Source organism: Peromyscus maniculatus, chromosome 22, assembly GCF_049852395.1.
Source record: "Peromyscus maniculatus bairdii isolate BWxNUB_F1_BW_parent chromosome 22, HU_Pman_BW_mat_3.1, whole genome shotgun sequence".
NCBI lineage: Eukaryota > Metazoa > Chordata > Mammalia > Rodentia > Cricetidae > Peromyscus > Peromyscus maniculatus.
In genome coordinates, this window is record NC_134873.1 from 4122942 (window position 1) to 4141382 (window position 18441).

General features: G+C 65.9%; 2 protein-coding genes and 1 long non-coding RNA gene across 7 annotated transcripts; 1 reads left to right on the forward strand and 2 right to left on the reverse strand.

The window, feature by feature from the left end:
* Nucleotides 1-957: 957 nt before the first annotated feature.
* Nucleotides 958-11125, reverse strand: Midn (midnolin). Of its 3 annotated transcripts, XM_006978202.4 has the most exons (9): nucleotides 10618-10776; nucleotides 8693-9304; nucleotides 7563-7650; nucleotides 7353-7415; nucleotides 5459-5587; nucleotides 5052-5363; nucleotides 4678-4837; nucleotides 3928-4200; nucleotides 958-2981 (listed from the first exon to the last, which is right to left on the reverse strand). In XM_006978202.4, exons 2-9 carry the CDS (start codon nucleotides 8926-8928, stop codon nucleotides 2704-2706), a joined length of 1539 nt encoding a protein of 512 aa, XP_006978264.1. In that variant the 5' UTR covers nucleotides 8929-9304; nucleotides 10618-10776; the 3' UTR covers nucleotides 958-2703. The 3 variants fall into 3 exon arrangements, with proteins under 3 accessions (XP_006978264.1, XP_006978263.1, XP_006978262.1); XM_006978201.4 differs by lacking the exon at nucleotides 3928-4200 and having other exon boundaries at nucleotides 10618-11125; XM_006978200.4 differs by lacking the exon at nucleotides 5459-5587.
* A 1956-nt stretch (nucleotides 11126-13081) lies between these two features.
* Nucleotides 13082-15761, reverse strand: Atp5f1d (ATP synthase F1 subunit delta). Of its 2 annotated transcripts, XM_076559881.1 has the most exons (4): nucleotides 15621-15761; nucleotides 14607-14760; nucleotides 13602-13690; nucleotides 13082-13462 (listed from the first exon to the last, which is right to left on the reverse strand). In XM_076559881.1, the coding sequence occupies exons 1-4, from the start codon at nucleotides 15759-15761 to the stop codon at nucleotides 13340-13342; spliced, it is 507 nt and encodes a 168-aa protein (XP_076415996.1). In that variant the 3' UTR covers nucleotides 13082-13339. The 2 variants fall into 2 exon arrangements, with proteins under 2 accessions (XP_076415996.1, XP_076415997.1); XM_076559882.1 differs by lacking the exon at nucleotides 13602-13690 and having other exon boundaries at nucleotides 13082-13458; nucleotides 14603-14760.
* On the forward strand, nucleotides 15760-16494 carry LOC121825042 (uncharacterized). Of its 2 annotated transcripts, none has more exons than XR_013047461.1 (2): nucleotides 15760-15917; nucleotides 16034-16494. It is a non-coding gene; the product is annotated as an uncharacterized LOC121825042 (long non-coding RNA). The 2 variants fall into 2 exon arrangements; XR_006067103.2 differs by having other exon boundaries at nucleotides 16052-16494.
* Nucleotides 16495-18441: the final 1947 nt, after the last annotated feature.

The window sequence follows — 18441 nt, forward strand, 5'->3', positions numbered from 1 at the left end:
CTGCACCCCCAGGCCTGCCCCGCCGCGCCGGGCCCTTCTTCCCACCCTCACCTCGGTCGCGTGGCCTCAGACGTCCCCAACCTTTGAGCCCAGTGACCGTGAACTCCCCAGGGATCGGGCCTGACATCCGCCTTCCTGGCGTGGGCGTGGGACGATTTGGGGTGACGGGGCGGAGGGAGGGGCGGGAAGCCCTCCGGACGCGTCCCGGGCCACCCTGGCGACCGCACCTGCCCCCCTCCTGCCGAGGCCTTGGGGCAGGTTCCCACCCCGGCGGGGGTCCTCAGTTTCCCGGGCGGTACAGTGGGAGTTTTACTAAAAAAGGAAGAGCTCGCTGAAAGAACTCGAGACCGAGTACTGACTGTCTCCGCCCAGCCCCAGAGGGGGACCCCAGAGAAGCCTTGTGGAGTCTTGGGGCGCGCCATGCCAGCTTGCGGGGGGCGGCCCCCCGTGAGAAGTCTCCAGGCGAAACCGGGTCGCCGTGCCCGGATGGGGCAGGCTGGAGTGTGGCCACTGGGGGCAGGTCGGGCAGGGGGGGGCTGGGAAGCCTGAGGTCAGCTCCCCCAGCCCTGGCAGTGCCCGACTCCCCCACCGGAGAGCAGGAGGGGCGGCGGGGAGACGCGGGGAGCGCTTCCCGTTTCTGCGTTACTGCACCCCCTCCGCCCCCGGGCGCTGGGAAGGCCTGTCCGGACACTGACTCCCAAGTTCCCGTCCGCAGCCCACTCCACAGCCAGGAACTGAGGGCGAAAGCCTCGCCCAGGGCATGCCCCAGCCCCACGCCCAATGGCACTTCCGGCCCTGGGTAGCAGGAAGTGGCCAGGCCCTCCCTCCCTCCACCCCAGGCAGCTTCCTGCCAGCCCCAAGCTGGGGAAGGGACTCGGGAAACCATTGGGGGAAAAACAGGGCGCGCTTCACTCCCAGAACAAGGCGCCGGGAACAAGGAGCAAGTGACGTCGACGCTCACGTCTCATGTGTTTATTTGAAATTAGGTGCTCGCGTAAGGTTTCTCCCCCTCCCCTCGAATTTCATTTCAATAAAAGGAGACTTGGGCGAGGAGGGTCCCCCACAGCCGGGCTCTCTCCCCAAGGGTGGCTAATGCTATCTGGGGAAAGTCCGTCCGCAGGAGGGAACTATGGGTGGGCTACCTGAGGCATCCAACCTCAGCCCAGGGGACACATCACAGGCAGTTAAAAAAAAATCATAAAAAACCCAAAAAAACACACACATTTAAATAGGTATCCAAGACAGCTTAAAAAAATGCACCCACTTACCCCCCCTCCCTTTTCTTTTTGGAAAAAAGATTGAAAAAAAAAAAAACCAAAAACCAAATTCTTGGCCTCTACCCTCAGGGATCAGTCCCCTCCCCACCCACCCACCACAAAAAAACTTTACAGCTACAGCCAACACTTGTTCACATCCCAAACCATTAAGGGTAAACACTGGGGTGGGGCGGGGGGGGGGGGGCAGACGCCTGGGGTTCACAGACTAACGAAGGACTTCGGACAGGTGGAGCCCAGACAGGTGACAGCCTTGGGGGTGGGCACATCCCATTAGCACGAAATTTAAACATCTGGAGAAAAATCACACCCACGAGATTCACCCTTGTTGACGAGGCCCCGGTGTGGGGGGGGGGCTGTCACCCATGGATCAGTGAGGCCAACGTGGACCAGCAGCTTGCCCTCCCCAGGGCGGGGTTAATGATGCAGTCACAGCTCAGCACCCCACTCCCCACCCTGGCTGCAGGTGTGGTCGCACCTCAAGTTGGGCTTGGGGAGAAGAGGTACAGGGGTCTCTCTGGGCCCCTCCTAACATCTACCTCAGTCCCCCCACCCCCCCCAGACTATCAACCCCTACTGGCTCAGTCAGAAAAGTGAAATCTATAAATAGTCCCCAAGCTCCATCGGGAAGGAAGGTTAGGGAAATCAGTGGGTGTGTGCAGGGAGGGAGGGAGGGCGGTGTCCACAGAAGGTGGCCAGAGGCCTGTCCTTTCCTGTGAGGAAGAGGAGCATCTCCACCCAACCAACCCCCAGCCTCAGCATTCTCCACCTAACTAGCTTTTTGTGGCAAGAGCAGGGCCAGCCAGGCAGTGGCAAAGGCCTGTCGTCATAGCACTTGAGAGGCTGAGGCAGGAGGAAGGCATTGTGGACAAAGGTATCCCCTGTGAGCCTCATCTATTAGCTTCTCGGGGCGGGAGGGTGGGGGATCCAGCTGGCCTCCTGGAATGGAGGCCAAGTCTGCAGATGAGGGTGGGGGTGGTGGATGCTCATCTCGGGGTCCCCAGCCCTCATCTGTAAAGTGCTTCTTGGAGAGTCTACATTTTGAGTTAAAAACCTGAATCGGGTTATGGAAGGGGGGGGGGGTAGGGGAGAGCTAGGCAGAACGGAAGGGCTGGGGGTGGGTGGCTTCCTCCGTCTGGGCCATCTGGGAACAGACTGCTACATATTTGGAGCTGGAGAAGGTGGGAGGCAAGGGCCCTGGTGCAGAGGCCACCAGAACCGACCACAGTGAGGGAGGAAAGAGATGGGCATGTGACCAGGGATGCAGGGCAGACAATCGGGGAAGAGCTAAAAAAGAATCAAAGGCTGGTGAGTGGCGATGGAGGTGACCTCCTGCCCCCCAGAGCTGGGCTACTCAGCGTCCAGGCTGTGGCGCCCCACCCGCCCACGTCTGGAGTGGGGATGTGACAGACCCAAGGGGCTGGATCCTTTAAGCCATCACGAACTCGGACTGGATGTCCGGGTTGACTTCCGGCTTCCAGACGGAGTCCTCGAAGTCGAGACCCAAGCCTCCAGCCTCACTGGGGCTAGCTCCTCCGGCACTGCTGCTGCTGTCGCTGCGGCCGGCTTTGCGGCTGGGGGTCCAGTGGTAGGGACCCCGGGCGTCCCGCCGGGCCTTCCTTCGCAGGCGCTTCTGCTGCAGCAGGAGCTGGAGACGTTCCACTTTACAGCGTGTGGCGCGGTTCTCTGTCTGTCGCAGACGGTCTCCTGCAAAGGCAGACAGGCACCCGTGAGTGCGGAGGCTGGAGCACCGATCATGGTCGGCGAGGATCTCGAAAGGCGCAAAGAAGCCCAGGCTCACTCCTTCCTCTACAGTTACGGGAACATGCTGGGGGGGGAGGCAGGGCTGCGGGCTGAGAAGGGACCGCACAGGGGTTTGGCCAACGAAAAGGGCAGAGAGACCGTCCGTCAGTCACTTAGGAAATGCAGGCAGTAAGCTGGGCTTGGTGGCGCACGCCTTTAATCCCAGCATGGCAGAGGCAGGAGGATCGAGACTAGCCTGGTCTACACATGCTAAATTCCAGGACAGCCAGGGCTACATGGTAGACCCTGTCTCAAAAACAAAAAACAAAAAACAAAACAAAACAAAACACAAAAACAAAAAACAAAAAACTCAACCAAAAAAAACAAAAAACACAAAAACACCTAGGCATTTGACCAATGCATGGTTGGGCACACTGGCAGCCTTACAAAAAACCAAAAACACAAGAAGAAAAAAAAAAAACAACAAAAACTGTAAGAGCCTGTTTCAGAACAAGTGGTAAAAAAAAAAAGCTTCTGCCTCAGTTTCCCACTTTTGTGAACATGGCTGTGGAAGCAGGTGATCTAGGTAAGGCAGTGGTCACCACCATCCCACAGCTGGGTGGGGGTGGGCACATCTGGCTGCATCTGGAGGGCTAGAACTGACTCAGCCATTCATGAAAGTACCAAAGGCCATCTGGAGAGGCGTCCAGGGGGGGCAGAAGGAAGCTGAGCCGCAGCCCCCCTGGAGCTCACAAGGGCACTCTGTGAAGTTACAGTCGCCTCCTTTTCTCCCGGCTGGGGGGCAGGTCTGGGGGGGGACAGCAGCTGCCAGCTCCGGGGGGTCCCCTCACCCCCCGGCACACAGAGGCGGCCTTGAGAAACTGCAGGATGGGTGGTGACCACCACTCACCAGGAGGCTTGCACACTCGGATCTGGCTCTGGCCCTGGAGCAGGGAGGTGGGGGATGTGGCTGCCAGCTTCTCACAGGAGGTAGTTTTGGGGGTGAGGTCGGGGGCTGGTGAGGCAGGTGAGCACTGGGCGTGGCAGCGGAGCTGGGTCAGCGAGGGTGGCATGCCCTGGTAATGCCGTGTGGCACTTAGGAGGTCATTGAGTATCTGCAGAATGGTGCCAATGTCCCGCCGCGGCCGCCCACTACTGTCCTGGCAGTTGGGGTGCAGTGTGCCTGCAAGTGGAAAGGATCGTGAGCCCCAAGGTTCGTCCACGTGGTCGTAGTGTGGCCGCGAGACAAGGCAGACCGGGCAGTTTGCAGACTGGGTACTCTGTGGTGCCCAGGCCTGGGGGCGTACCATCGGTTACCCCAGCTACGCAGGAGGCTGAGGCCTGAACTCTAAGCCAGCCTGGGGGAGCTCAGGAAGACCCCATTGCCGAATAAAAAAAGCAGAGTAGACTTGGGCAAGACTCGGGGGGCAGAGCCTCTGCAGAGAATGCCCCACTGAGGGGGGGTTGGGGGTGTGGCTCGGCGGCAGTGGCCTGGGCGCTATCTCCAATGTCACAGTAAGCACAGGTTAACTACGGATGACGTGCCCTATGTGTCTGGGGTCACACGGGTGCGTGCCCCAGATTCCCGGGGAAGACGTTTACTGAGCACAGCCAGTTCGTGAGACCTCAAGATCACCCGTGTGAGGGGGGTGATACCTACCAGAGAAGGTCCCTGAGAAGACCCCGGGAGCGTGATTCACGAAGCTCTCAATGACGGCACCGGGTTTGCGGGAGCGCGGGGTGGGGCTGCCGCCACCGCCGCCGCCTGGGGTGGACGTGGACGTGGCGTTGCTGCTGGCTGGCGGGGAACAGTCCATCTGCTGTTGGGAGATTGGCAAACGGGCACGGTTGTGAGGGGTCCAGTCCTCAGCCCAGGTTTCCATAACCCCGAGGGCAGCGTCAGGGTCCGCCCATCGGTCCGGTGTTCCAGATGTAACGCACCGGGGCTCAGGCAAGAGCGTTTGATACAAAGCCCACAGCTGGAGCCCTCAAAATCCTCCCCTGGGTCCAAAGATCAAGTATTTCCCTCCTCACCTCAGGACAGGTCGTGGAGGCTGCATGGGATCTGAAGGAGCCAGCGGTGACGGGTGAGGGAGACACAGGTGAAGGGCTGCTGGATACCGGGGGGACGCGGGCGGCACTGGACACCGGCCTACAGGGCGAGGACACTGGGGTGGTGACACTGGCATCTCCCTGGGCGGCGGCGGCTGCGGCGGCAGCGGCGAGCACGTGGCGGTGCTGGAGCGGGGTGTGTTGGGCGGCCAGTTGCAACTGTACAAACATCATGTGATCCCCAACTCGCAGGGCCAGAGTCAAGGGTGATCGGCCCGACAAGAAGTCACTGACCTAGAGAGAGAGGCAGGAAGGCCCGTCAGTCCAGGGGGTTCTCGCCCCTGATGCCCCCAGCCCAACCCAGCCCAGCTCTCCCCGCCGTGTGTGACCTGGGGCCTCTCGCCGCCCCTCTCTGGGCTCTGGGGTCCCTGTCGGTGCCACGGACGCTTAAATAAAATCAATCTGTATTTCCGGAAGCCTCCTCCGGCAGCCCGGCCTGGCCCGGGTGTCGCTGGGGGCTGTGGGGGCGACAGAGGGGGGTCAGATTGGGGCCTCTGGGTCCTTTCAAGGGGAAACTGAGACCAGATAGGGCGGGGCCCGGTGGATGGTGGCTGCCCTCCCTCTCCCCAGACCCCAGGCTCTGCCTGCCTACGAATCCAGCAGAGAGCATCCTTGTCAAGGTTCCCTTTCTCAGCTAAGCCTCCCAAGAGGCCGGCTGGATCCTGAAGGAACTCCTCGGGGTTGGCCTTCGCTTTCCCAAGATAAATATTTATATGTCCCGGGCTGGGGGGGGGGGCCTGGAGGCGCGTCCCCAAGGGCCTCCACAGCCCTGGTAAGCACAACTCTGTGACCTGCCAGCCCTCCCCTCCCCCGACACTGTGGGGGCTGGCCTCTGGGCCTACCTGACCCCCGGATGCACTGGGCACCTCCTCTCCCACCTCTGGGGCCCAGGCCGTGAGCCTCGCTCTCCCCAGGGTGTGTGTGGGGGGAGGTTTCTGAGAAGTGACATGGCCCTATGACTCACACCAGACCGCCTCGCTCACTCCCTTCCCCGGGCACAGCGGGCTGGAGTAACCTTCTCCGCTCGGGGCCCGTGGGGAGGACACGCAGGGGTGAGGAGGCAGGAAGGCAGCCCCCACCCTGCACCCCTCCTTCCTACACCCTTCATAGGTAAGGGCCTGCCTGAAGCGGCTTCCTGGGCAGCTGGGCTCACCCCCTCCTCCCGTGGGGAGGGCAAAGGGAGGCCGGGAGAGAAATCCACTCCGGTGACCTCAGGGCTCCACCCAGCACCCACTACTGACTCCCTCCAGCCAGGCACGCCCCCCACGGGCTGGAGCCCAGGCCTGCTCACACCCGGCCCCCACCTCTGGCTCCCAGGAACTCCTTGTTCTCCCAGGGGCAGGACCACCCAGCTGTGGAGCCCTGTGCCCTCACCCCAGGAGGCAGGATGCTGCATGTCTGTAACCCACGGGGCCAGGGCCCCGGACGCCCAGGGTGCCTGCAGCCTGGTCCAGGCGGGGGAGGCCCAGGGGTCCTGCCTACCCCCCTCACCAGGGCTCCCCGGGACACTACAGACCCCCGCTGCACTGTAGCTAAGGGCTGTGACTGGGGGGGGGGGCCTGCTGTGGCCACGGAAGGAGGGAAGAAAGCCTCGTCAAAACCGGGAACCTCCTCACGCCAGGCCCAGCCTCCGCCTGGCTGCTTACTAAATATTTTCTTAACATCCTGTCTAGGCCTCCCGGGCCCAGGGCTGGGTGCCCCTGCCTGCCCCTCCCCCTGCTGGGGCAGAGAACAAAGGCCAGAGATGGGGGGAGGGGGAGAGAGTATGACCCCCCCACCCCTCCTCATCGGCCGCATTGAGCTTTGCACCCCGCTTCCTCAAAGGCGCAGACGAGTTTTGTCTTTTGGGGGGGTGGGGTGGCCTACAGGGGCAGCGCGCTGGGCCGTGGAGGGCACGAGTTTCGGCGAAGCCCAGGCCAAGGTCACCCAGTCAGGGCCGGTGGCAAGCCCGGCCCTTCCCCCCACCCCATGGCAGCCACCGTGGGAGAGAAAACTTCTCAAGGTCAGGTGGTCAGGTGCTGGGGGAGGCAGGGAGGAAGAGGAAGCGGGGTGACCAGGCCAAGCTGGCACCGAGGCGGGGCCTGCACCCCTCCCCCACGGGCCACCAGGGAAGCACAAACAATCAGAGGCTCTCCGAGGGTGTCCCCGAGAGCTGCCCGGTCCCTGGGCGTGGCCACTGCCTGCAGCCCCCCTGGGTTGGGGGGGCGGGTCGTGGGTGCTTACCTGGGTCTCGGTCAAACTTTCCAGGGCTTGCATAACAGACTGCTCGGGCCTCGAGGCCTGGGACTACAAAGAGAGGGACGGAGAGCGCCTTCAGTGTGGGCTGAGCCCGGGGTGGGGGGCCTGCGTGTCAGGGGCGGGCGGGCGGGCGAGCCGCGAGGGGCAGGATGGCCGGGAGGTGGCAGCCGCCCCGGGGGCGCCCCTCACATTTACCATGAGGCCGGCTTCCACCGTGGGCACGAGCGTCAACTTGCTCCCATCCCCCACGCCGAACTCCTGCAGCTTCCCCGAACTGAGCCGGCTGGGGGTAGGAAGGAAGAGGGTGAGACGGGAGACGACACCAGAGACGCGGAAGCGGAGGCCGCGGAGGAGGGCTGTGCGTGCGCAAGGAGGGGGGCGGCGGGGAGCGCTCCCCCCCTCCCCTGCCCAGACCCGGGCGCCGTGGGGAGGCTTCCCGGTCCTGGGAGCCCCCCACCCCCCCGGCCAGGTGACTTAACTCCAGGTTAAAGCACTTCCCCGTCCGCAGGGGACGGGCGCCTTTCCCATCACCTGAACCCCCGTGGGCGCCGTGCCACCCTCCCCCGCGTCCCCCTCCGGGCCAGCTCCTGCCTACAACTCCCCGATTCCTGCCCCAGCTCGTCTTTGTGGGCGCCGCGGGGCTCCGGCCCTTTTAGAAAGAGGCCTTCGGGGGGCTCCGCCGCCCCGGGCTCCCCTCCTCCCTCCCCGGCGCAGGCCGCCGCGCAAACAAAGGAGACCCTCCCCCTCCGCCCCTCCCCCACCGGGGCCCCTCCGCTGGGGATGGACACTGCGTGTCCCCAGAGGCCCGCGAGGGGACGAGGGGAGGGGAGGCTCCCTGGCCTGGAGGCGATTTAAATACCGGGCTGGGGGGGGGAGGTGTGGGGAAGCGAGAACAAAGGGGGGCAGAGAGACGTAAGTGATGGGGAGACAGCCAGACGCAGAGGGGGCCGCCGAGCAGATGCGGAAGCGGCGAGACCGCGGGCACAAGAGGGGGCGGCTGCGCTCCCCCCCCCCCGGCGCGCGGAGCCCGGACCCCTCCCCGTGCCATCCCGGGGGCCCACGTCTGCCGCGCCACCCCCGTAGTTCCCGTGCATCCCGGGGCCCCGCAGGGCGCCCCTGCCTTTGTGCAGACCCTGGCGGGGGAGGGGGCCCAGGCAAGGGAGGCCGAGCAGAGGGCGCCCGAGAGCGCGCGGCGCGCCCCCGCCCCCCGTCTGGCTGCCCCTGGCCTCCCCGCGCGGCGCGCTCTTTGTTCCCGCCCGGGGCCCGGGCCCGAGGGGGCGGCCTGGTGCCAGGGGGCGCGCAGGCGGGGGCGGCGCGCTACCTACGTGTCTTTGTGCAGCAGGGCCAGGCGCTCCTTGGGCACTTTGAGGCGCTGGGACAGCCTTTTGCGCAGCCCTTCCACGGTCTCGTCGTGGGGCACGGACAGGTCGTAGCGAGTCCCCGTGGTGCTGTGGATCGCCAGGGTCATGGGTGCGGCCGACTCCGTGGCCGTGCTCAGCTCGCAGGCGCCGCCGGGGGCCCCGCGCCGGCAGCTCCGGGCGCCGCCGGGCTGCGGCTCCATCCCCGGCGAGCGCAGGAGGCCTGGGGTCCGCGGGTCGCCTCCAATCCTCGCCGGGACTCCCCCGCCGAAACGAGGTCCTCCTCCGCGCCGCGGGCGCTCAGGGACAGGGCGCCCCTTGGGGAAGGTCCCCACGCTAGCAAGCGAGAATCCGAGTGGTGCTCCGGGGTCGCGTGGGATCCCTGGGTTGCGCCCCGGGGTGGGGTCTGCGATCCGGCTGCTTCAAGGGCGGAGGACGGCGACCTGGGCACGGCGCGGGGAGGGTCCTACGGAAGCGGGGCGAGCTTTCCCGGTCCGCACGGTGCCTGGATTCCTCTCGGGTCGTGCTACCCCGCGCGTCTCTTCCCTTAGCAACAGCCGCAGCCGCCGCTCGCAGGATCTGGGGGTGAAAGTACGAAGAAAAAAAAGTTATCATGTATCAACGTTCCGATGGGCGGGACCACCGCCCCCTCCCATTCACTACTTACTCCGCCGGCCCGGCCGCGGCCAATAAACACACACAGACCGCCCAGTCCGCCGCGATCCCGGGCCAATGGGAGTCGCCGCAGGGCCACCCCACGTGGCAGCGAGGCCCGCCCCCCCGTCCCCGCCCCGTCCCCTCTGCGCCCAATGGAGACACGTAGGGGGTTGGGCTGGTGCGGCTCCTGACCCGCCCCCGCGCCCCCCACCCGCGCCCAGAGCCATTCATAAGGCCCAGAGATCCCAACAAAGGGCGGGCGGGCGGACCCCGGCTCGAGGATTTAGCACCTTCCCCCCGCCACTACCCTCCGCGCGAGCACAGCCCCTCCCCTGCTCCAGGGGGAGCGTCGGGGAAGAGGCGAGGGCCGGCCATTGTTCCCGACTCAGGGAGGAACAGGAAATCGTGGGGCCTCCCCGCTGGGCCTGTCCGGGAAGCAGCTGCCTGCGGAAGCGGCAGCCTCGGCCCGCAGCCTCGTGGCCAAGGGTCGCGGGCCGGACTGGGACGGAGCGGCCCCCCGCCCCCGTGGGTGGGTGGGTGGGTGGATGCAAGGGCACTGGGGAGCCTGGGCGGGACGCACGGCCTGGGCGGGGACCTGCGGCTCGGTGACGTGGCTCCCACCGGACCCGTCCCTGCTGAACCTGTGCCACTGCGCGTCCCGGCCTAACCCATCGTCCCCGGTTTTTCCTGCGCCCCCCCCCACCCCGGGTCGGCCCGTTTCCCGAGGTGCGCCCGCCCAAGCCGTGACGTGACGCGGCGTCCCCGGCTGCGCCCGCGCGCGCCCCGCTCCGGGCAGCGGTGAGTCAGCAGCCCCGGCGCGCCCTCTGCAGTCCCCGCCCGGGAGCGCTGCCCGAGCCCCGGGGGAGGGGGTGCCGTGCGTCGTGGCTGGGGAGCGGGCGCAGAGACTTGGGGGTCTGCAGGTGGGGGGCCCCGCTGAGAATCTTTAGATTGGACATGCGGAGAAGACTTAGGACCGCACACACAGGGAAACTGAGTCTGGATCCACAACTAGTTCAAGGTCACTGGCTGGAAAGGGGGAGCTGGGGGGGGCGTGGGCTGCGGTCCCGCCAGGGCGGTGCCCATTGCGCACGGTCCCTCCCACCCCACGAGCTGGGGGGCTCCCTGTCCCAAGGCGCCCTGAGTGTGGACGGTTCAGAGAACAAAGAGTGGGGCGCCTGAGGAACCCACACGGGTGGAGACCCCTCTGCGCCGCGCGCGGCCCCGCCCCTACTCACCCGGCGCCGCAGGTCCTGGGTCACCACTGCTCCAGATGACCTGCGCGCAGGTCGTGGTGAGAGGTGGCCGTGCCGGTCTGGGGACAGCCGGGCGGCCCCTGAGCCTTTATCCGCGCCGCCTTCCCTGGGGTGGAGTTTGGGCGGGCAAGGGGCGGGGGGGGGGCGGGCGATGGTGACGCATCTGCCCCCCCTGACTGCTGGCCTGGGGCCGGGACACCCGGCCCTAGAGCTTCACAGCACCCACAGGGCAGTGCCTCGCCGGTGCTGCCAGCTGGGATAACTCCTGGCCTCCCAAGTTCTGGGGTACACCTCAGGTTGGCCTGGGGGGGCTGGTCAGCTTCCCTGCCCCGCCCCCTTCCCTGCTGGCCTGGTGCTTCCGCCTGGGGGCGCCCGCGTGGGGCAGGGGGGCGGGACGGGAAGGGGTTCCTGAGTCAGCAGCCTGGGTCCAGGAACACAGGGCAGTGTCACCTGCCAGGCAGTGGGGTGTCCTGGACAGCTGCCTGGTGGCCTGTCCTCCGCATCCTTTAACGGTGACCTCAGAGGCCATTTCTGTGACGATCCAGCCACCCCTGGCTTGCCCAGGCCAGTCACCTGTGTGACCTCCATGAGTGGCCCAGTCCCTGACGCACCCTGTGCCGTGGCGTGGCGCACGCCTGTGGAGGTCAGGGTTTAACCTCAGGGAGTTCCTTCTCCCTCCTGCAGGAGTCCGGGATCGGCTCGGCTCCCAGGCCTTGGCGGCACGTGCCCAGGCAGCCAGGTGCCAAAAGGGGAGCCTCCTGGGGGCGTTCTGCACCCCCTCACCTCAGGAACGCGTGAGGACTCCGGCCCCGCCTTTGGAGTGGACATTCAGCACCCCGTGGACCCGGAAAACAGCTTTGGCCAAAGAGCAGACTGTGGATGGAGTGGCCGGGCAGGGGCTCCCGAGGTGATTCTGAGCGGGGCTGGACCTGCCCTGCCCCTCCTGTCCACTTATCCTGTCCACTTATCGGCCCTGCCCTTTATCTGGGCCCAGCACTTCCACCTCCCTCCCCCTGGGCGCCCGTCCCAGGCCAGGTCCCTCCGAGGACAGCTTCCTGCTCTGTCACTGCGGACAGGCATGCTGGGCCCCAAGCAGGGAGGTGTGCCCCAACACTCCCTGTCCCCCGGGTCACGCACAGGCCAGGGAACACTTGGAGGCCCGGGGACTCTGAGGGATGAACATGAGCTAGTTCAGGACAGGGGTAGGGTGTGGAGGTCAGAGGTAGGGCTGGCCTCAGGATCACAGGAAGAATGTGCTGTGGCTGGTGACAGGTGAGATGGGCTGGCTGACAGGACGGGCTGAAGCCAGCGTAATAAATGAAGGGCGACCAGACTTCCTGCTTCCTGGTGCTTATTCTGTGTGGTCCTTTATCCCTAGGTGTGAAGGCCCAAGGTTCTGTCAGGCCCTCCCCTCCCGGAAGGCCCCATCCCACCCGCTGGCTGTCCCAGGGCAGCCAGCACAGGCTGTCCTGTCCTGAGGCCCTGAGGCCCGGCTCCAAAGCTCACACCTCCTCCTAGAGCGGGGAGGGAGGGTCTGAGGGATTCATGTGCAGGTCTCCTGCACACATCTGCCCAGCCTGTGTCTTTGGTCCTAATTGACAGGGCCCCTGGGGGCCTGGCCAGTTAGGATCTGGGCTCTCAGCCTGCGGACAGGGGGCGGGGCCTAGGCAGGCCCTGCATGATGACCTCAGTGACCTCGGGCCCACACCTGAGCTGGGCTAGGTGGGGACCTACGTGACCCTCGGGTGACTGGCCTGGAAACACCCCCAGGCGGCTAGTATGCGGAGAACAGCACACTCATCTCCAGATGGGGCTCTGTGGCCACCGGGCGTCACCCACGCAGGGCCAGCCCGGGTGCCCAGGCCCAGGCTGTGCTCAGGCCCTAGCTGGCCGCCTGGTCACCGTCAAGGTGACTCCTGATGGCAGGCTCTGACCCTGCTCACCCTCCTTGGGCCCCCCGAAGAGGAGGCAGGTCAGACTGCACCTGGCCACCCCAGGGTGGGGGCGTAGAAGGCGTACCGTGGGGCCAGGCCACTCCCTCCCAGGCCACCCCACCCCACCTGGGGCCAGCGGGGGCCTAGATGCCTAAGGAGGTGCCAACCGCACCGTGCAGGGGCTGGGAAGGCAGCCAGGCAGGCCGGGGCCACCCACAGGTGGGGTGTGCCCAGGGCGGGGCCTCCGTGGGAGCAGGTGGTGCCTGCCTCTTCCCAGAGCCTGTGGGGTGGGGAGGGCCTCAGAGGGAGGGCCTGGCTGGGGTCGGGGTGCTGAGCCAGCCAGCAGCTGTGGCCACACCCACCCCCGCCCCGCCCTCGCCCATCCCGCCCACCCCGGCAGCAGCTAACGCGTACCCCACCCACCCACTGTTGCCCCTGGGGGGCAGGACACAGGCGCCCAGGCAGGGGTGGGGGCCTGGCTTTGTGCTGTGCAGTCAGAAACAGAACACTGGTTGGTTCCCGGTGTTTAATGGCGGCAGGCGGGGCAGGGTGGCTGTGCAGGTGGCCCGGAGGGGAGTTGCGCCCGCTCTCCGGGGGCGCCTGGGATCCCAGGCTGCGGGCGGCTGGGGAAAGACCTAGGCAGGCACAGGACACTCAGTCAGCAGCTGGAGCGCTGCTGCCCTCTGGTGGCAACGTCAGCAGCAGCCAAGGGCAGTTTTCATCTGCCCGGAGCTGCCTCAGTTTCCCTGTGGGCCACAGACATGCACCGCCTACTCCAGGGCCTTCACCAGGGCTTCATTGGCCTCGATGCGGATCTGGATCTCGGCCCGTGCCGCCTCGTCCGCCGCCCCGGACAGTTCCGACTGCGCCTTCTCCAGGTTGGCCCGGGCTGTCTGCAGAGGGGTGGGCCATGGTGAGGGCCAGGCAGGCCGGGCAGAACCGCCACACGCCTGCAGGCTGCCTCCTTACAGGCCGGGGCCTCTCGGGCAGCACCTGCCCCCGCCCTGAGCCTCAGTTTCCCCATGTGCTCACCGCCAGGTCCAGCATGTCCAGTGTGACAGCTTCCTCGGCCAGTACCTGCACGGAGGAGTCGGCGTTCACGGTGACGGAGCCGCTGCTCACTGTGAGGAGACAAGGCCTGAGCAGACCCTCCCCAGGAGTCATCCCAGCCCCTGGGCGGCACCCGGGTGTGGAGCGGCTGGGCTGAGGCTCCCTGGGCAGTGCGCTTGCCCAGGGTGCACAAGGCCCTGGGTTCGATCCTCAGCCCAGCACTGGGAGGTGGAGGGGAGGGGCAGGGATTCAAAGTCAGCCTGGGCTACAGGAGACCCTGCTGAAAAACACGAGACAGAAGAGAAGGAAGCACCCCCTGTGTGCAGAAGGACGCGAGCTCATGGGGGAGCCAGGGGTGGCCAAGCAGGCGCCCATGAGCCATAATGCGGGAGAGCAGAGGCAGGACAGCGCCTGGGCCTCTCCGGGCAGAAGGGAAGCTCCGGATTTAGTCCTCTCTGGAGGAACCAAGACACAGAGCTGACTAAGGACACCAACGTCCTTCACAAGTGAACACACCATGTAAAGTAAAACGGACTGGGGGCGTGGTCAGCGTGGAGCCCCGCCCAGAATCCCCAGTGAGGGGCTGGGGGCGTGGTCAGGGTGGAGCCCCGCCCAGAATCCCCAGTGAGGGGCTGGGGGCGTGGTCAGGGTGCAGCCCCGCCCAGAATCCCCAGTGAGGGGCTGGGGGCGTGGTCAGGGTGGAGCTCCGCCCAGGACCCCGGTGAGGGGCGTGGTCAGGCGCAGCCCCGCCCAGCACCCCGGTGAGGCTGTACTAACTACTGAGGCCGGAGAGACAAGAAGCCGCCACCACGGAGTCCACCCTGGGTCCGGTCCTTCAGCCCGGCTCCTCCCACCCCAACGCCGAGGAGCCCAGTTCCTTCTCGGGCTGGGGTGAGGTCGGCTGCCGGCGCCCCTCCGCGCCCCGGGTGCCTGCACCTCGGTCTGGGTGAGCTGCGCGGGCCCCCGTGCGCCCCGGGCCGCACTCACCGAAGTACTTGGTTGTGGTGCCGTCCTCGGCGTGGACCACCACCAGCCCGGGCCGCAGGACCTGCAGCGTGGGCACGTGGGAGGCCAGGATGCCGAAGGCCCCGGTCAGCGTGGGCACATCCACCTGCCGGACGTTGGCGCCGTCAAAGAACACCTGCAAGACGCACCGAGGGGCTGGGCTGGAGCCGGCGCCGCGGGGACGGGGCCTGCCCGCCGCACCGTGGGCACCGCGGGCACCGGGGGGGCGGCACGCGGACGGCGCAGGTGCCACCCAGGGCCGGCGTCGCCTGTGAAACCGGACGCCCGTTTCTAAGGAGCGTGGAGAGGATGGGGCCGGAACGGGGCAGTGCGGAGGAGGTGGCAATCGCCGGGGACCTGGGGATGGGTTTCCAGGAAACCGCAAGGCTGTCCTCCCACCCACTCGGGAAGTTGCCATGGGGGGAACGCGTGAGGGCGGCCGAGCGAGTCCAAGCGCACGACGGCAAAACCCCGGCTGGGGTCTGCACGGTGCACGCTCCGGGCTCGGGTGACCCCTTCGGGCCCAGGGCCTGGGCCGGTCCCAGGCCACCCCAGCAGGCCCAGCTTCTGTCCTGAGTGCGGACGACCTTCCCGGCAGGGTCTGGGCCTGGCCGGGCACCAGGTCTGGGTACCGGTGACTGCGGTGGGCAGGGGCTGGGGAAGGGGGCCCGCGGCGTGGGTCACTCCCAGGGTTCGGGTAGCCTCGGGTGAGGCCTGGGGGTGCACGCGGGCCCCGGGGACCCGGCCAAGGTGTGGGCATGGGTGCAGGGGTCCCGCCTGGCGTCGCCAGGGTCCCGGTGCAAGCCTCGGGGGTGGGGCGTGAGGTTTCAGTGAACTCGGGGTGCAGGGGGCCTCGTCACGGCGCGGGGTCTGGGGAAGGGGTGCGTGCGGCACCCCACCGGGCCAGGTCCCCCGGGGGCGGCACCCCACCGGGCCAGGTCCCCCGGGGGCGGCACCCCACCCGGGCCAGGTCCCGCGGGGGCGGCGGATCCGCACCTGCGTCGGGGAGGCGAAGGTGAAGGACATCTGCCCGGGCCCGGCGGCGGGGGCCGGGGCGGCGGCGGCCTCGGCGTAGGCGCGCGCCTGGAGCACCAGGCGGCGCAGGCCCGGGCGGCGGAGCAGCGCGGCAGGCAGCATGGCGGCGGGAGCAACGGCGGGCGGCTCGCGGCGGCGGCGGCGGCGGCGCGGACAGCGGACTCTCGGCGGCCTTGACCGGGGGAGCGGAGGACGGCGCGCGGAGCCTTCTGGGAGGCGCAGTTCCCGCGAGCGCGCACGCGCGCACTACGACTCCCGGTAGGCTGCGCGCGCTGGGCATTCCGGGAGGCATAGTCGGCCTTGGCCCCGCCCCCTGCCATGCTGTCCGGGAGTGGGCGGGGCCCAGACGGTGCGGGTCATTCTGGGAATTGTAGTTCTCTTCGCCTTCACAGTGCAGATGACGCCCTGGGTCGGGCTGCTGGGCCACCGGACGCGCTGGAGGGGGACGCGCTGGGGAGGCGCCCGCTGGAGCACCGGTGCCGGGCAGGGTAGGGGCGCGTAGCATGCATTCGAGGCCCCAAAGCAGCAAACCTGTAACGCGTTGGGAGAGAAGGAGAATTTAGACTGCCAGCGCGGTGTGGTGACGCACGCCTGCAACCCCAGCGCTCGGGAGGAGGCTGATGGAGGAGCATCACCGAGGTCCGCGGCACACAGTGACAACCTGTTTCCAAAGGTGTGAGCCGGAATGCATTTTAAAAAACCAAATCCAAGCCCGGTGTGGTTTATCACAGCTCTCCGGAGGCTGAGGCGAGTGGGGCTTCCCTGAGTGCAACACCGTCCAGGCCCACACAGTGGGAGCCTGTATATAAATAAATAAAGCCATAAATAAGATTTATGATGCGGGCTGCGGCGCGTGCTTGGAGAGGTCGTGCCAAGGGAGGGGGAGGCGCACCATGGAGCTCACCGAGTGGCGTGCACCCCGGCGCCGGCAGAGGGCGCGCGAAGCCCGGAGATGGACCCGCTCTTCTCCGCAGTCTCCCTCCCTGCGGGCCTCCGCCCCCGCGCGCCGCTGACGCAGGAGCGCGTGCGCGGGCGGCCGCGGAGGGGTGGGGGTGGGGGGGCTCCACTGACGTCTGCTGTGTCCGCGCAGCCTCGCTCTCGGCCATGATGTCACCACCCCGCCCCCGCACCTACGCAGGTTCCAGCCCCCGCTGAGCCTTTGGGCCCCAGACTCCCCCCCCTCCCATGTAGGCTCACAGAAAATGCAAGTCGGTGGGCACACAGTGGGAGAACCATTGGCTTGACTTAAAGGCAGCTAGAGGGTCGTGGTCACTCTTGGACCGGGGTCTAGCAAGTGTGATTCCTTTTGTGATTCTCCAAACTCTGGGCCTCAGATCTGCGCAATAGCCAGCAGCCATAGCCTCGATCCAGCGCCACGAGAGACACCGGGTTCCCAAACCCTATAACCTGGACACTTTCCCTGGGCAGTGGGCGGCTAGAAACTCCGCTCCTTTCCCCAGATGCTTCCTGCACCCATGTTCCAGCTCTTACACACACATCCCCATCCCAGGACCCCGTATCTACCTAATGCTTCAGGAAGCAAGGGCACAAACCTAGGACATGCATGCCCTGTCCACCAGACATGACCACTGGGTTTCACCAGGCGAGTCTTTTTGAAAAGTAAACCCAGGGTGCTGGAGAGAGGCTAGGCAGTTAAATGACGAGTACTGTTTTTCCAGAGGACTTGAGTTCCGTTCCCAGTGCACATGTGGGACGTTCAGATCTGATATCCTTTCCTGGTGTGTGAGCGCGTGCGCGTACACACACAGAGAGCGCGTGCGTACACACACACACACACACACACACACGGGATTTAGTATTACAAAAATTGTGGAGTGGTGACACACCTGAGCTTGAGGCCAGCCTGGTCTATCTACATAGTGACTTGCAGGCAAGCCTGGGGTACTGCGTGAATCTCTGTGTCAATCCCCTTCCCTGAGCTGCTGTCCCAGAGATCAGTGTGAGGGGCCCAACTCCAAGACAGGCTTTGCTTGACTGTGGGGCTTCACAAGGAGCAGCAGGTAGGGCCTGGGAGCGTGGACTCTTAGAACGGGACAGACCCAGTGTCGGAACCCAGCACCAACAGAAAGAAAGGATCATTGATTGCAGGGAAGGGTTGTCTGGGATGGGTCATTCCACAACAGCCCTCTATGGATGCAGGGCAAAATTTTTATTACGTTCATTTCGTTAGTGGGCGAGCGGACAGCAAGCCTTTGGACATTAAAGGGCAACTTGTAGGAGTAGGCATTCTTACCAAGTGGGACCCAGGGATGGAACACGGGTCCTTGGCTCGGCCGCAGGCACCCTGGCCGCAGGCACCCTGGCTGCACCACACTTCTATTGGTTGAGAAGGGTTCTCCTGCATCTCAAGCTGTTCTACAGGTCTGTGTAGCTGAGGTTGGCCTTGAACCCTCATTCCCTTGATTTCATCTCTCAAATACGGGTGTGCACCATCGCAAACAGTTTGGGGTGCAAGTTCTGAGTAGGTGTGGGGCATCATTGGATATCTGGGGTGTAGCGTGAACCCTTCAATAAACCTGCAGAAGAACAGCATAGGGGAAACAGATGTGTGACAGAGGCCACGGGGATCCACAGACTGGAGCTGAGCACCCGAGTGACAGGTGAGAAACTGGATAGCTAGGGTCCCCGAGACTCAGTGTTCCGCGATGCCCAGTTAGGCGAGGGGCGTAGTGCGCCCCTGCACCGGGTTCGGGGACACTGCAGCAGGTAAGCCGAGTCGTGCAGCGGTGCGGGGGGCGGGGCCGCGCGACCGCGGGAGGGG